Source organism: Cryptomeria japonica, chromosome 5 (assembly GCF_030272615.1).
Source record: "Cryptomeria japonica chromosome 5, Sugi_1.0, whole genome shotgun sequence".
In the NCBI taxonomy this organism is placed as follows: Eukaryota; Viridiplantae; Streptophyta; class Pinopsida; order Cupressales; family Cupressaceae; genus Cryptomeria; species Cryptomeria japonica.
The window spans coordinates 683908116-683925473 of record NC_081409.1 but is presented as its reverse complement, the minus strand read 5'-3'; the positions used below and the strand labels follow the sequence as shown (position 1 = coordinate 683925473).

The window sequence follows — 17358 nt, the reverse complement described above, 5'->3', positions numbered from 1 at the left end:
TCAAAATCATAGACTAATGGCTCAAAAGTGCAACTTTGGCAAATAAGTGTTCAATAGAACAATTCAAAAACGCAAGTCAACAACTTAAAAACATATAGAAGAAATACACCAAAGAATAGATCAAAAGCACCAAAGAATAGCTAGAAGTGCCAAAGAATAGCTCAAAAGTGCAAACTAATGTGTCATAGGAAAAATAATGTCACTTAAATGCATAAAAGAATGACAATAATAAAAAAAAAATATATAGATCAAATGTGTAGTAGGATGATAGATAAAAAAGCCCTAGGTCTATATTTAAAAAATATAGATCAATGACTCAAAAATCGTGTAGGTCAATGAATCAATGTGGACATTACATCCAAATTAATCTGTACAAACATATAATATGATTTTTAAAGGCAAACCCTCAGCAGAAGCTAAACTGGCTCCAAAAGCCAAATTGTATATACTTTCTTATTATGCACTTTTCGTAGAAACGTACCATATTTTTAAAACCAAAATAGCTGTGTCCCAAACCCTCACGTTTCAGTCAAGCGAAAGCCCTCCCAGTCATACAGCCTGATGGAAGGTGAGAGAAAATATATGGGAGACCCGTAGTATAAGTGTATATGTATCCTACGCTTAAGAAAGAAAATAAACAAACTTAAGCTATGCTCTTTTAGATTTGGTTTGGAGTACGGGCCATTTATAAATTATGATTATGAAGAGAAAACAGTACAATTTAACCCAACCCTGTGTGCAGTTTCTATTGCAATTCTCATTTCTCGTTTCTCATAAAGGCTCAATTTTAAATGCTAGCAAATTCATAAAATGAACTTTTTCCCTTCGTTCCACGAGTGTAATAGTCTTGCATGTAATCCTGGTGTATAAATTTCCTGAACAAGCTGGGATGATTATCATCAATCAGTTCAGGGGCAGGGCCAATCTTTTCAGTAAATCCGGGGGCATAAAATACTCCAATTGATAGTCTTGCCTTCTCCTTGTTCGTTACTGCTCTGTGTACGATGCTCTTGTATCTTCCATTGGTCATAACCTGCAAATTCAGCTTCACAACATTAGGAACAGAAAAATAGGACTCATACTTTAAGATATTCGACTATTATTGTTCCTCTCCTTTGTATGCAATGGCGAGCAAGACGATAAGAGAAATACTAATCACATTCATTCTCTGATTTCCCGTTTTCAATTTTTTCATTCCTAAATATTGCCTCTTTAATATTGATAAGGAAATTACCTCCATCATGTTTCCAGTATTAATGACCAGGGCATAAGGAATTGGTTTCACAGATCTCCATTGATCATCCTTGTGAATCTGCAATCCTGGTACTTCATCATCCTGTAGCAGTAGAGTCAGGGCTACCATGTCTGCATGCGCACTTAGTCCTAGAACAAGATCTGGACTAACGCAGGGAGGATAGTAATTCATCCTCATTTTTTGGTATGCATTCCCAAATTTCTTCTCAAAAAAGTCAGGCTGCAAATGCAACGACTCAGCAATCAAAGCCAACAGTTGCCCAGCAAGTTTTTTAATTTCAGTATTGTACGCATACACGGTCTCCCTGGAAATCCCATAAGAAAAAAAATTCATCCTGAATCTAAAGGTGAACAAGAATGTTCTACAGCCAACCTAAGCCATCCATGTAAAGAAAAAGGTTCAGTTTTCTATGGTTATAACATTAATATAGTTTTTTTTTCTATATAGCATTCTGCAATACCTGAAACCGGCAGGCTCAGTCGGCCAAAAGTTCAAATCTCTGAGCTCGGAAGGATACATGATCAATCCTAACAAATTACCCCAATCCAACTTCTGATTTTCAGACACAACGAAGGTCTGGCCGTAGCCCTGAAGATCCCCTGGCCTCAATGAATAACTCTGTTTTTTCTCTAATGGCAGCTGAAAAAACTCTTTCCCAATTCTTTTCACAGTGTCTATCAGTGAATGAGGAATACCGTGATTAACAACCTGTAAAGCATGCACATCCATGGTGCAATGTTATCAGAAATTGCAATAGACCTTGCAACTTTTATACAAAGATCAGAATTAGAATGCATCAATGCATGAGTTATGCTGATCCATAATTTATGCATAATTTATAACTTATGTATTGGTGTATCTTACGATTAGTTATTTTATATGAAAAGAATTTAATTAATTAAAATTTTACAAAATAATTCTATTATAATTGATTAAAATGTTTTAATGGATTAAAATTTTTTATTGAATGTAAGAAATACTGTCAAATGTATAGTCTGATGGTTCCATAGACAAGAGTGTGTATATTCTGATCTCTCTTAGATAGTTAGTTATCTTAAATTTATATTAATAGCATCAATAGTAATTTATAAGTTATAAATTAGAAAAAAATTGTAAGCAAATGTTTAAAAAGAGGGAAATAAATTTGTGGAGTCAACTGACATTTATTGAATAATATACAGCTACTCTTTATTTCCAATCTGGATGGGGTCCCATGGAGGGGAAATTTCTGTAAAGATGAGTAGACATTTTAAAATGGGTGGTCCCATGAATTTTTTAATGTAGTTTAAGCTTCTAAACTTATGAAGGTTGTGGTCTCATAAATTTAATTATTAATTTATTTTGTATAATTGAATCAATAAAACAAATAAACATAAATAATTAAAAAATTAATTGATAGAGATTTAAAAACTCTATATTATTGATAAGCATTAAAAAAAGGTAGATTAATTTCTACCCCAACCCCAATAGCAATTGTATTTTTGAACTAAAAGTGAAGTAATATTCTAATTATTTCTGTAGAATGTTTTTCTTTTGTTTCATAACTTTGATTCTTCAATATAGATCTTGAAACCCCTTATGGAACTCTACCTAGTCTTATTTTCAGTTCTTAAATTTTGAATGTCATGAGTATATTTTTGAAATACTCTCATTCAAATTTATAATTATAGAAAATGATAATTTAAAATCTTTTCTTATTTTAATAAAGCATCTACTGTTTAGAACTCTCAGAAAACAGAAAATCTAAAAAATAAACAAATTATATATTTTAATAATAAAAAAATTAAATTTAAATGATTTTAATCAAAGTGGAATTCAGGTATATAGCTATTGTCAGCATATAGAATGAAGACCATTGAAGAGCAGGATTCTAGGGTAAGGATGGAAGAGGTTTGTTTGGAGGAGGCTAAGATTAACCTGTAATCAAAGGGCTTTAGAGGGATGGACTTTTCAGATGTGAGGTTGTTGGCTGTTGCTAGGGTGAAGGAAGTTTATTTGCCATCGTTAATCAAGGATGAAAGAAAAATGGAGGATCCATTTTCTTTGGATTAAGCCTACAAATACTGCTGATTTCGATTCGGCCTTTAAAAATAACTCATCTGGTTCAGCAGTTCAGTGGAAAGGACTGTCGCTAGTGTTCAGAAGCCAGCTACTGACCTTTTGTTGTTAGTATTGCGGGGGGTAATTGTTGTTTTCCAATATTAGTGCTGTTAATCTATAAAAAGATTTCATCTTTATATCAAATTCTACTCTATTATCTGATCTTTATAAAAAATTTAAACCCTTTCGAAATCTCGCCATTTTAATAAAAATACTTAATATTAAATATATTTAAATACTATTCCATAATAGATCTCACATCGTTTCTGAAATCATTGTTGTGACTAATGTTTAAATTCTCACTGTTTAAAAGAAACAAAAATGTTTAAATTCTCACTGTTTAAAAGAAACAAAAATCAATTCATACCTGAAAGAAACCCCATTCTTCACAAGCCTTAGCCATTTTTCTGATCTCTTCATCTCTATGTTGTGCTTGTGCAATCTTACTCATATCAATGACAGTATTATTTTTCTCTGTGTCAAATAGATCAATTGGAGATTCAAAGATTTCTGGTCTCTCTTCATCAATTTTCACATATCTGTCTGGAACTTGTTGGGGGTTCGTTTTAGCCAATTCTTCAACACTCTCAACTGAAATAAGAGATCTTCCCCAGTTTGGCGAGCTGCCAAAATCAGGTGAAACCATTGTTCCTCGGCTCTTCAAAGCTGATAAAAATAGTCAACCTGAGAAACTATTGTGTTTGTTGAAGATTAAAGTAAGTCTATTTGCGGAAACGAAAGATTTGCTAGTTTATTTATAGCTCTGTTACCAGAAACGGCAAGTTCCTGTTTCCCGTTTTAACAGGCGAAACGGAGTTTTAGTCAAAGACGTTCGCATCTCCGTCTGCCCTCACATTTCTGTTCGTTGTCAAATTTTACTTAAACTGCGGCTGCTTGCTTTTATGATTTTCCCATGTGTGCTGATTTTTTGTTTTCAATATAAACGATCCCATTTTATTAGCTAGTTTGTTGAGATGCATAAGTTCTTAGGGTGAGGTCTCATGGAGCAGCTTAACTTTTTATTTTTAGGGAAGAGGTGATCTTAGGCTGGGGTCTTATGGAGGGTCTTCCTAAAAAACAATGTGGGTGTTGCTGAGATATTTTAGGATTTTTTTTGAGATATTTTAGGATATTTTTTTGAAGTAGGTGATCTCATGAAATGTGTGGCATAGTTCTCTTAAAAATTTAAGCTCTTAAATTGAAGGAAGCTAGGGGAAAGGACCCACTAGTTGAGCATGTACCAATTGTTGTGAGGGTTGTTGATACCTTTTGTTCCAAAAATTGAAGGAAGCTAGGGGAAAGGACCCAATAGTTGAGCATGTACCAATTGTTGTGAGGGTTGTTGATACCTTTTGTTCCAAAAATTGAACAAATAAAACCTATTGCTGATGTGGCATCATATTTGATGATGTGGCCCTGAAACCTTAGTTATAAGCAGACGACTTGCCGAGTAAGTTGTTGTAAAAAAATCGGAGTGATTTGAAATTTCCAAGTAGGATTTTGAGAAATGCCAAGTTAGGGTGCACAACTACTGGGTCCTTTCCCCTAGTGGTCCCATGAACAAGTGAAAAATTAAATATTTTTTTTTTTCTATTTTCCCTCTAAAATGTTTGGTGAAACTCATCTCAACTCTTTTCTGCCAAGTGGCAAATACAATTTGTAAGCTAAGCTAGTGGGGCAATTTCTAGCCCCACCCCATTTTCACCCACTTAAAAATGAAAGCCTAAAAAGTAGGAGCTTCAATTTTTTAGGAGCAGATTCCAATAATTCTATAGCCCAAATTTTTTTTTCATGGGACCCCCCCTTCCTTAGGAAGAGAAATGCTATTGGATTATTTGCAATCTTTTTTTAACAAAATTGAAGCTCCTATTTTTTAGGCTTGTATATTTAAGGGGTTTGGTCTCCTAAAAAATAGATTTGGAGTTGTTGAGATATTTTAGGAATATCTAAAAGTTGGTTGTCCCATCAATCTTGTATTGCAACTTTAAACTTTTTAAGAATGTTGGAAGTCCCAAGAGGAGCTTCACTTTAAATTCTTAAATTAAATAAATTTAGTTCACCTCTTTAATATTATAGGCCTAAAAAATAGGGGATCCTATTTTTTGGAAAAATATTCTAAATAATCTTGTAGCAAAAACAATTTCTAAGCCCCCTCCATGAGACCCTTGCCTAAGGCTTGGTTCCATACATGGGGCTTCCTAAAAAATAGAGTGGGAGGTGCTGAGAATTTTTAGGAAAATTTTAAAGCTGGTGGTCCTATAAATTTTGTAGTGTAGTAGCTTAAAAATTTAAGCTCCTAAATATCTTTGTATGTGCATTATAAAAACGAGTAAAAATAATAAGTTTCCCTCCAAAACTTTTTTTTTAATAGAAATTAAAGCTAGATGTTTGACAACTCCAGATAACATCCCTAAGTTGGTGGGGCTCCCAATGGGATCCCAACCTTAGTTGCCTTAGTTTCAACTATATATATGTAAAGCAAAAAATCGAACCCTAGGTGTTCCCCCACTCCAAGGAGAGAGAAAGGAGGTCACTAGGATTGACGGTTTTCACTTAGGAGAGACTTTACATTCAAAAGAGGGGTTGAAACTCACAAGATCCAATCCCACACAATGCAAGATTGAATTCTAAATGAGTTTCAAGGGTTGAGACAACAAGGATACCCTCTTTTGTAAAGAATGTAGATAGAAGGATTGAACTAGGAGTGTATGTAAAAGTAGGAAAGATTCGTTTGTAGACGGAGATAGAGACACGGGATGAAGCTGCGGACCTGAAATTAGCAATAAAATGTCGAGACGATGCTGTCCTGCAAGTTTGAGCGAAAGTTGACGGGACGATGGTGCCCGGAGTGCATACGATCCTCCGAAAAATCTGCGAAACGAAGGGGGATCTGTTCGTCTCTGCACAAGGATTCCAGATCTTCAATTACAGCCGCGTACTTGCAACCTACACACAGAAAAGAGAGGACGATTGGGGGGTTAGGGATTAGGGGTTTGCCTTCAGGTCAAACCCCAGTTTTGGAATTAACCAAGAAATGAGAATGTTGTAAATGTAAATGTTTGTAATGTAATCAAGTACTGATACCTTGTTGTAAGAATGTTTGTATTCTTACATGCGAAGGTGTAATGATGTTGTATGTTGTAGGTGATCTCCTCTTCAATGGTTGAATCCTTGTCTTGAATGCAACACCTAGCCTTGAATGGAGACCTAGGATGCTCAATTGCTTGAAGGAATGCTTGAATGTTTGAATGTTTTAATGTTTGCCTATCGCTTCCGCCTCTTGCACATATATGTTTTTTCCTCCCCCTTTTTCTGGGAGGGGAAATGTAGTTTATATACTTGTCAATTAGGGTTAGGAGACTGATTTTTTCGACCTTAGGCCGACCTAGGAACATTATTTTCCAAATTGCAAACTTGAAGACCCGATGCCCAACAAAGACTGGGCGCAAAATAGGGCCAGGGACCAGGGCACTGGGCGCCATGGTCCCACCTCCCGGGACAGCAGGGTGCAAGGAGGATCAGGCCAAGGTGCAGAAAGATGCAATTTTTGATGTCGCAAACAGGTTTCGGGGTCTCCATTTAAGTTCAACGTTGCGCCACCATCGTGAAGACCCAAATGCAGTCGAAATTGCAAGTGTCGCAATTTTACGACGCTACATTTAGCCCCCACTTTAGTGAGAGTATAAGCGTACGCCCATACTTCCAGTAAAGTACAAGGAAACAACATTGAAAGACTTTCACCATGTCAAGGAGGCAAGATACACCAAGTCCCCAGTGGACTAAGGATCTTACGACTTCGATTGACAAAGTAAAAGGGAAGATCACGAGGGAGAACTATGACTGTTAGTAGTAAGGTTCCCTCACTATGAGTCATGCAAGAAAAATACCAAAAATTTTCAAGGCAAAGCTAAGTTCGCCAAGAAATTTTCAAGAATCTTGAAGAGATATGAACGGAGTGTATGCCCCCTACGTTAAAGCGATTGCACATGCCTCATTGGGGGTGATTGCTTTAAGGTAGTGATACACATAAGAAATGAGAAGGGAAAGGAGCATGTTATCACAAAGATTAAGCCCCCAAGTGTGAGATAAACCCCAAGGATAATAGACACAAAACACAAAGAACGAGGTGACTTCACTTTCCTTTGGGTCAGTATGTTGTATGATAATTCATGTATATCATATGTATGTATTCATAATTGTTCTTCATTCCCCAATCAAGGAAGGTCACCTAGAAGAAGGGAACACATGTGTCTTTTGAGTCAACATGAGAGAGACCAAAAGAGATCTCAATGCTTTGCATCATCCTCAAGTAGACAACACTAAGGACAACAAATAGAAGCATGAGAATAACACATAGAAGAAGTAACAAAAGAGATCAAGAGAGGGGAAGAGAGTCTGCTATGCTAATGAACTAGTCTAGCACGTCATCCACCCCCCGATCTTGCTGATCAATATTTCGGGAAGGCAGGAAACACGCTAGAGGAGGAACATCCAACACAACAGATGGAGCTATCACAAGATCCAAACAAGGGCTATGTTCATGTTCCAAGCCATGTTGTTCTTGTCTAGGAGCTAGGATAAGTGCTTTAGAAAATTCGTTAGATAAATGGTTATTAATATCAACATATTCATATTCATTATCAGAAGAAAGAGGAGTAACATTTTCATCATGAATAACATTTTCATCTATATCATCATCAAGATTTATAAAAATAGGATCTTTAACTCGCACAGGATCAAAACCATCATGCATCTTATGCTTAGGAGATTTTGGCTCAATTTTCGGCTGAGGAGAAAATGGAATAATACTAGCTGAAGGTGTTTTTGGGGATTGCAAAGTTTGAGAAGCAGCTGCACGAGCTCTAAGACTACGCTTTCGTCAGCGTTCACGCGCAGAACGATTTCGTCTAGTCTTAGTAGGAAGTTGAGAAGATTGAGGAGGAGGAATGTTCTCATCCTTATCACTTGGGTGCTTAGGTTGTGGTCTCTTAGGTTGGATAATAGGAGAAGAGGAAGGTCTCTTCTCTTTATAAGGGGAAGGAGGAGGAATTGCTCCATATAAAGGAGGAATATTTGGTTTAGGAAGGAGACCAAGTCCATCATGACGAGGAGGTATAGGTCTACTTTTAGAAAGTTTATTAGACATAGACATAGTCACATCCATAGGAATGGGTTGGGAATCTTCTTGAGGAAAGACATTAGTTTTATCTTTCAAAGGAAGAACTTCCTTCTTAAGAACGATAGAAATATCAAGTTTGGGTGTTCAAGGTTCACTTAGAGATAGGATCATATCTTTTTTCCACTTTTGATAAGATTTCAAAAGATGATCACTTCACGGTGGAAGAGATTGGAATTGTTTAGACCAAAAATAATCAATAGGAACGCTATAAGTTCTCTCAGTTGGTTCAAAGAGACTATGATTGACAGTAACAACTTCACCATTATGGGGAAATTTCAAACACTTGTGAATAGGAGAAGTAATAGCTTTCATGGAAGATAGCCAAGGATAGCCTAGCTTCACACGAAATTGTTCGGATGATGGAATAATAGCAAAGCTCACATCAAGAGATTTGTTATGGACCTCAATAGGTAATGTAATAGAACCAATTGCAGGAGAAGAAAATGCATCAAATAATTTCACAACCACATTTGTTTTGTCATAGATCACTTGATTCAATTGCAAAGTAAAAAGAAATTCTTCAGTAATGACATTAACCATGCAAGAAGGATCAATAAGCACTCCACAGCAAGGTGTATTCTTGATTTTTGCAACTATATATAAAGGACCATCAGGTGCCCTGATAGTTTCACTGGAATCAAATGTGATGGAAGGTTCTTTAGGGATTTTCTGCTGCTCTACAAAGTTAATCACATTCGGAGTCATAAACACAAGACCATCAGGTGAGAAAGAGGAATCATTAGTCTCAATCACATTAGAGGTATGAGAAGGTAATGGATCAGTAAAAATATTAAGATTTTGGTTAGGAAGAGCTACAGATGTGTTGCCTTTATCATTCACACTTGAAACAAAGATAGTATTATTATCAATCAAATCTTGAATTTTACCCTTTAAAGCAAAACATTTTTCAGTATCATGCCCAGGTTGATGATGAAATTGACAAAAAAAATTGTTATCAAAATAGGGTGAATTAATCTTTGCAGGATCTATTTGCTTTATAGGAGGGAGAGTAAGCACATTTTGGTCCAATAACTTATTCATAATACTATGCAATGATTCATTCAAAGGAGTAAACTCTCTTTCTTTCTTGAAAAACTTAGAAATAGGAGGCACACCTGATGCTGCATTCACATTGTTGTTGGTGATGTTTTCATTGAACTTAACGAACCCTCTGTTCGGTTTAAACTTCCCAAATGGTTGTTGACTACTATCACCCTTATCACTCGCAGCCATAGGATTTGCTTGTTCCATTTGACTCACAGTCAGTTGATAATTGTGAAGAGTTGCACACAACTGTTGGAAAGAAGTAAACTCAGAAAACAAAAGTTTTTCTCTAATATCTTTTTGTAAATTAGAAATAAAGATTCTTTGAATATCATTGTCAGGTACTGGAAAAGAAATTTGAGCACACAAATGCTTATATCTACCAATGAAATCAGTCACTTTTTCTTTAACACCTTGTTTACAATGCATTAAATCAATCAAAGTAACTTTAGGACTTATATTGTTTTGAAATTGTTGAATAAAAGCATTTGCAAGTTGTTGGAAAGAAGTAATAGAATAGGAAGGCAACGAGCAATTCCATTATAGAGCCTTATCTCTTAATGTTCTAGTAAACAGTTTTGCAAGCAACCTTTGGTCATGAGCAAAATCGGTACATATTGTTTGAAAGGTCTTAACATGTGTTAGAGGATCACCTTTACCATTATAAAGCTCCAACTGCGGGATTTCAACATGCTTAGGGGGGATAGCTTGAACAATGTCAAGAGAAAGTGGGGCTCGCAACATCAAATGTGGGCACACTAAACTTAGACTGATTCATAAAGGCAATTTGTTGCTGTAACGAAGAGACAATTTGTGCAAGATTGTTAATGGTCGCTTCAGTCGAAGAGTTCATATTAGACATGTTAGATTGTGATGGAGGTATTATGTTATTGAAAGAAGGTATTGATTGAGAGTAAGGTGGCGGGACACTATGATAGTTAGTCATAGGAGATGATTGGAAAGAAGGAACACTACAAGGAGGAATGGAAGGGTTGAATGAATTGCCCCCTTGTGTCATGTTCATTTGTGGAGATGTAATAGGGACACTCATTGAAGGAATGAATGAAGAAGTTGGATTGAATGAAGGAAGAGGGTTGATTGAAGAGGAAGGATTGCCCCCATGACTGGTGATCATAGGTGGAATGTTTTGTATTGAAGTAGTCATTATGTTTGATGTAAAAGTAGGTATACTAGTAATAGAAGTTGTCAAAGGAATAGAATGATTGACTTGAGTAGGAGGTTGTGTATAACCTAAAGTTTCGACACAACTCTTCATAGGCATCACATTCGAATCCACGATGTGTGCAATACTACGCAAAATATCAATTCCATTCTTATCACTTTGAACCATATGTTTTAGACCCTCAATTAATGAAAGAGCTTGACTATCGGGGTATTCTTGAGACATCCATTGCTGAAAATCATCAAATTGGTTATCCAATTTCGAAAGTTGTTCTACAGAAACCTCATGGAGAGCTTCTTCATCATTAAGAGGATTAGAGGAATTACCCATGTCCTCGTTAAAAAGGCCATTCAAATTAGGTTCCATCTCCTTGGTAATTAAACCTTGGAAAGACTTAATTCTAAGGCTTCGTCTAACGGGAATAGTGTAAGTAGGGCTTATTGTTGTAAAACTCATGCACTAGAGAGAGAGAAGATTTTGAATTTTGAGAATAAAGTTGGCAAAATTGAACAATGACATAATGATTATCCAATTTGAACTTTGTGAAAGAAGAGGGAAACACAACTTCCAAGAAAGGTAAGCACAATTGAAAAATTAGGGCCAAGGGGGGTAGCTCTTAATTTTAATTGTTATCTTGAAAATTGAAATCTTGAATTTTGAATTTATTTTTGAATTTAGAGGTAGCAAATTTCAATAAAATCAGCCAATCTCCTAGATTTAGGCTGTTAAATGCAATCATGACAATCTCCCGAAATTTTGAAAAAAATGTCGAGGACTGTGGCGAATGGAGTGCACACGGTCCTCGCAACTTTTTTCGAAATTTTTAGGGATGAAAGTTATGATGATTTTAAAGCTAATCTGAAAAAATTGAGTGATTTTACAATCTATAGATAGGCCAAATTAAAGTTGCAATCTGAAAATTGAATCCTACCAAGATTGTTGAAAAATGCAAAATTTGAATTTTGAAAAAGAGAGGGAAACTGAAATTTTGAATTTTATGATTTTAGAGGGAATACTAAAAGCAATGCAAGCTTTGAAATTTAAAAGTTGACTCAATTTCATGCAAAATTCAATTTTGAAAGTGGAAATCAAAGTTGTTGCAATTAAACACTTAATTTCAAAAGTCACAAATTGCAAAAATTTGAATAAAGCACTGAAACTTCAAATGAATGCCAACACACTTTTCAGATTTAGGACAGTAAGAAACACAATTTTGACACAAAATTTCAATTTCAACAATTTTTGAATGATAGAAGCCTTAATCCAAGCAATCACTAGACCAACTTTGACTTTAATTTTGAAAGTGTTAGAATTGATGAAATCAGCCAAGATTCTGAATTCTAGCAGAAAAATACAGTAAGATCTAGCTCTCGAAATTTCAGAAAAAATGTCGGGGACAATGGCGCTCGGGGTGCACACGGTCCTCGCAACTTTTTTCAAAATTTTCAGGGATGAGAGATATTATGATTTTGTTGCGGAATCCAAAGTTACAGCCGATTTGGAGGTGTTCTGATCAGTGAAATCATCAGTCAAAGGTTGAATCAAGAGGGTTTTAAAAATTAGGGTTTTGACACTTAACCACCTAATTTTCAGAATTAAAGAACAAATATGAATTGACAATTTGCAATAGAAGGGTAGATCTGAAATAAGCATTAACAATTAAACATTTCACAAGCTCAATTACTAAAAAGAAAATTTAGGGTTTTTATGCAATTAACCTCTAAAATTCGCAAAAGATCAAACATGGAAATGTAATTAAGGAAGCAAATTTTTTTCAGATCTAATCATGAATAATCAGAATTAGGATGTTCACGTTGGGTTCACCAAAATGTAAAGTGGAAAATCGAACCCTAGGTGTTCCCCCACTCCAAGGAGAGAGAAAGGAGGTCACTAGGATTGATGGTTTTCACTTAGGAGAGACTTTACATTCAAAAGAGGGGTTGAAACTCACAAGATCCAATCCCACACAATGCAAGATTGAATTCTAAATGAGTTTCAAGGGTTGAGACAGCAAGGATACCCTCTTTTGTAAATAATGTAGATAGAAGGATTGAACTAGGAGTGTATGTAAAAGTAGGAAAGATTCGCTTGTAGATGGAGATAGAGACACAGGATGAAGCTGCGGACCTGAAATTAGCAATAAAATGTCGAGACGATGCTGTCCTGCAAGTTTGAGCGAAAGTTGACAGGACGATGGCGCCCGGAGTGCACACGGTCCTCTGAAAAATCCACGAAACGAAGGGGGATCTGTTCGTCTCTGCACAAGGATTCCAGATCTTCAATTACAGCCGCATACCTACAACCTACACACAGAAAAGAGAGGATGATTGGGGGGTTAGGGATTAGGGGTTTGCCTTCAGGTCAAACCCCGGTTTTGGAATTAACCAAGAAATGAGAATGCTATAAATGTAAATGTTTGTAATGTAATCAAGTACTGATACCTTGTTGTAAGAATGTTTGTATTCTTACATGCGAAGGTGTAATGATGTTGTATGTTGTAGGTGATCTCCTCTTCAATGGTTGAATCCTTGTCTTGAATGCAACACCTAGCCTTGAATGGAGACCTAGAATGCTCAATTGCTTGAAGGAATGCTTGAATGTTTGAATGTTTTAATGTTTGCCTATCGCTTCCGCCTCTTGCACATATATGTTTTTCCCTCCCCCTTTTTCTGGGAGGGGAAATGTAGTTTATATACTTGTCAATTAGGGTTAGGAGACTGATTTTTCCGACCTTAGGCCGACCTAGGAACATTATTTTCCAAATTACAAACTTGAAGACCCGATGCCCAACAAGAGACCGGGCCCAAAATAGGGCCAGGGACCAGGGTGCTGGGTGCCATGGTCCCACCTCCTGGGACAACAAGGTGCAAGGAGTATCAGGCCAAGGTGCAGAAAGATGCAATTTTTGATGTCGCAAACAGGTTTTGGGGTCTCCATTCAAGTTCAACGTTGCGCTGCCATCATGAAGACCCAAATGCAGTCGAAATTGCAAGTGTCGCAATTTTACGATGCTACAATATATAATTTTGTTTTATTTTTTACTTTATATAATCTTTGCTTTTATGTACATTTATTTTTATATAATTTTTTAAATTATATTTTGCTATCTTCTTGTTATATTTTTAAATTAAAAAAACAAATCATATCTTGTTATATTCAATATAAAATATATATATTTTTAAAAATATTTTTATTTCACAAATTTAGGTATATGTTTTTGTGGGATTAAATAAAAATAAATCAAAATGTCTAAAATAGTATATTTGAAGTAATTGTCCTATCTATCTCAAAATATCTAACCAAACTTTCTTACAATTTCTTTCTAATTAAATTCTCTCTCTCATAAGGATTCTTAATATACATCGAAGGTGAGAAATATAATAAAAGACACAAATAGATAAATGAATGAAATACATGTACGATTCATCACCTTCTAATTTCCAATCTCACAAATTGAGTTGAAGTGAATACACCCTTGGTTACTCGATTTGTTTCTTTTGGAGTTGTTGCTAGGTAGAATGTGGTTACTCAAACCAACAACATGGTGTTCAGATGATGATCGATATGCGAAGAAAATAACAACATAAGGATAGCATAAGTGTTGATGATTAAAGTGAGAGAAAAGACCTCAATTTATATTATTTTTTATGAAGACAATCAGTGGCTAAAATTTAATGTCAAATGGATGGTTAGGATTGAATCAAAGTGATGGCATGGACTAAAGGCTTAGCCTTATGACATGTGTCATAAGAGGAATGGAGGTGCAAGAGCTAAGTGCACTCACACATGGCTATCTCATGAAAGGGACGAGTGAGCAAGATAGGATCGGTAAATTATGACATGTGTAAGAGGTAGGGTGTCTATGAGGATACTTTTGTTAGACAACTCAGATAACCAGAAGACAACTAAGAGGGGCGGGGGCAGGGGCGGGTGAATCAGTTGTCAACAGATTAGAAAACTTCAAGCATTCAAATCCTTATTACCGGAACACATAAACCCAATACCAGAATAACTAATATAGCAATTGAGCATAAACATAAATCATATAACAATTACCATCCATCCAGAACACATGACACCAAGATTTGTACATGGAAAACCCGGTAAAGGGAAAAACCATAGTGGGAATCCTACCCGCAGTTCGATAATACTTTTGCAGTAAGTATGTGATTACAAAATGAGGGGCTTGCACATGCAGGAAGGCCAACAACCTAGAGAGCACTGCTCATCACAAAAGGAGCCTCACTAAGTACAAAATAAATCCAGACTGCAATCCGGAAAGAAGAGTGAATTGCAAAGATATCATCTCCTATGCCTGAGTACAGTTCTGGTTAAGCTCAGTACCAAAGGTCTTAAACCTCTCTTACCAACCCAATTCGATCACCTATGATCGACCAAAATTCTTGCATATGATTACAACATTATTCACACACAGATAATCGCATAACCATCCCATAACCATGATCTACAAATAAATCTTACATAATATTTATACTAACTCGAGACGTAAACAATTAGGTCGGCCACCTAAAAGATAATACAATAAATTCATAGCATAAACCCACAATCCAATGGTCAACCAAGTCAGCCTAAGACCGAAACAATATAATCCAATCAATGAATCCATTCAGTAATGCATCGGGATCATCCATCAACACGTTACATAAGTCGATGCATAACCTAATAGAATAAGACCGGACCCAAAATAGGTTGCCATAAACCAAATCCAAGAACACTAATCACCACGAACATGAACAAGATAACCAACAACATCCCGAAATCCATCTAGAGGTCGTGCCAACACCACTTATCATGTGCATCAAAAGATCTTCAACAAAGCTCCGTCGATAAAACCCTTACCGGTGACCAAAAGACTTACTAGAACAAATGATAGTATCCAAGTCATCGAATCCGGAACCAACTGATCATGATATGCATCTGAATAGAATAAATGACAAATCCAAATCAATTCCACAAATCAATTCCACAAACCAAAACATACGTGATCAATACCATAATCCAACCACTCTACCAGAACCAACCAGAAACCGGTAAACAACCAAAACAGTCGGTGTTGCCATCAATGAAAAAACATCAATGTAACACATAATCAATTCCTCCAAACTGCCAACAACTTTTGCATGCTCACACATGTGTGAACATAAGCAAGCAAGGGACACTTGTCACATGATGGAAAGTTTGGATCTTGATCCATGTAAATGGATTTAAATGGTTATGATTGAGTGGACAAGGATTGAGAGTAAGGTGGAATTAAATATTAATTGAAATGGTAATGGAAATTAATTAGCTTAAATAGATATTAATTAATTGATTTATTTGGAGGGTTTGAGGGATAAGTTTAAAAGGGATATTAATTAAAGAAATATATATTTAATTTATGAAGGGTGGGAGGTAAAGATAAATGATTAATTAAATGAATAATAAATATTTATTTTAATTGACTATAGTGGGATAAAATCAAGTGTGGCCGAGGATAGACGAATTTAAGTGTCTACATTTATCCCCTCTTTAATATGGGATCATGACAGTAAGAATTTGTCTTATATTAAAGAAGAAAAAATATATTGGATAGGAGGAATATGGATTAGTAGCATGATGCTCTAGTCATGGTAGAGATGAGGAGGGGTGATAAAGAGGTAGTAGTATGCTCCCTTGAGAGGATAGGTGGGTTCCAAGAACATGCGTGTACTCTCCAAATGGATAGGAGGGCTATAGAATGAATGATGGATGAGAAAGAGATAGGGATGTTGAAGGGATGGATGAGAACCATGTTGTACAATGGTATAAGAAACCTATATTTGATATTCTACTTGACGTTATGCATACAGGTATAAGGAACCAAGATGAAAATGTGTCAAGTATGTGATCAAGAAGGTCAAGTGAAAACATGTATGTCTTGTTACACCATGATATGGAAGAACATTATGTCTTTGTGGCAATAGGATGTAAAGACTATGATAATTACAAACAATGATAACAAACACAAGCAACAAGAAAGCATGGACAAAAATCTAAAAGCAAACCAAGATTTTACCCCTAGTCAAGCTAAAAGTTAATTGATTGATCAATGGATTGATGATGATGAGGACACATTTTTTAATGATAATAACAATGTATATCTCAAGTATTTGGAAGGATGCATCCCTATGATGACAATCAGATTCAAATTTATCAATAGATTATTAACCAATTTGGATCCAAATGATAGATTAATTTAGGATGATAGGTTTGATTACAAGATTGGATTGCATTGATTATCACCAGTTATAACAATTTACTCCACATATAATCTCATTCCATTACATTTCTAAGCTTTACCTTGGTTTCATGAAGCATTAACTATGACTAGTGATAATTTATATGCATTTGTATGTTTCGCTAGTTAATGCTAATGTAAGATAATATATTATGATGAATGGTTATTATTAAATGTAAAGTATTTTGTAAGGACTAACATGTTGTTTATGAGAGATTCGAGTCATGCATGCAACTTTAAAGAAGAAGAAACAAGGTGACAACAGTCACTATTTATTTATTATTAGAAAGTACAACAAAAGTAAGGAAAAATAATTTTAG

The 17358-nt window shown here is 35.5% G+C and overlaps 1 protein-coding gene across 2 annotated transcripts; it reads right to left on the bottom strand.

The window, feature by feature from the left end:
- Window positions 1-416: 416 nt before the first annotated feature.
- LOC131040692 (protein SRG1) lies at window positions 417-4356 on the bottom strand. Of its 2 annotated transcripts, XM_057973644.2 has the most exons (5): window positions 4126-4356; window positions 3723-4021; window positions 1716-1963; window positions 1235-1559; window positions 417-1033 (listed from the first exon to the last, which is right to left on the bottom strand). In XM_057973644.2, exons 2-5 carry the CDS (start codon window positions 3999-4001, stop codon window positions 788-790), a joined length of 1098 nt encoding a protein of 365 aa, XP_057829627.2. In that variant the 5' UTR covers window positions 4002-4021; window positions 4126-4356; the 3' UTR covers window positions 417-787. The 2 variants fall into 2 exon arrangements, with proteins under 2 accessions (XP_057829627.2, XP_057829625.2); XM_057973642.2 differs by having other exon boundaries at window positions 3723-4355.
- Window positions 4357-17358: the final 13002 nt, after the last annotated feature.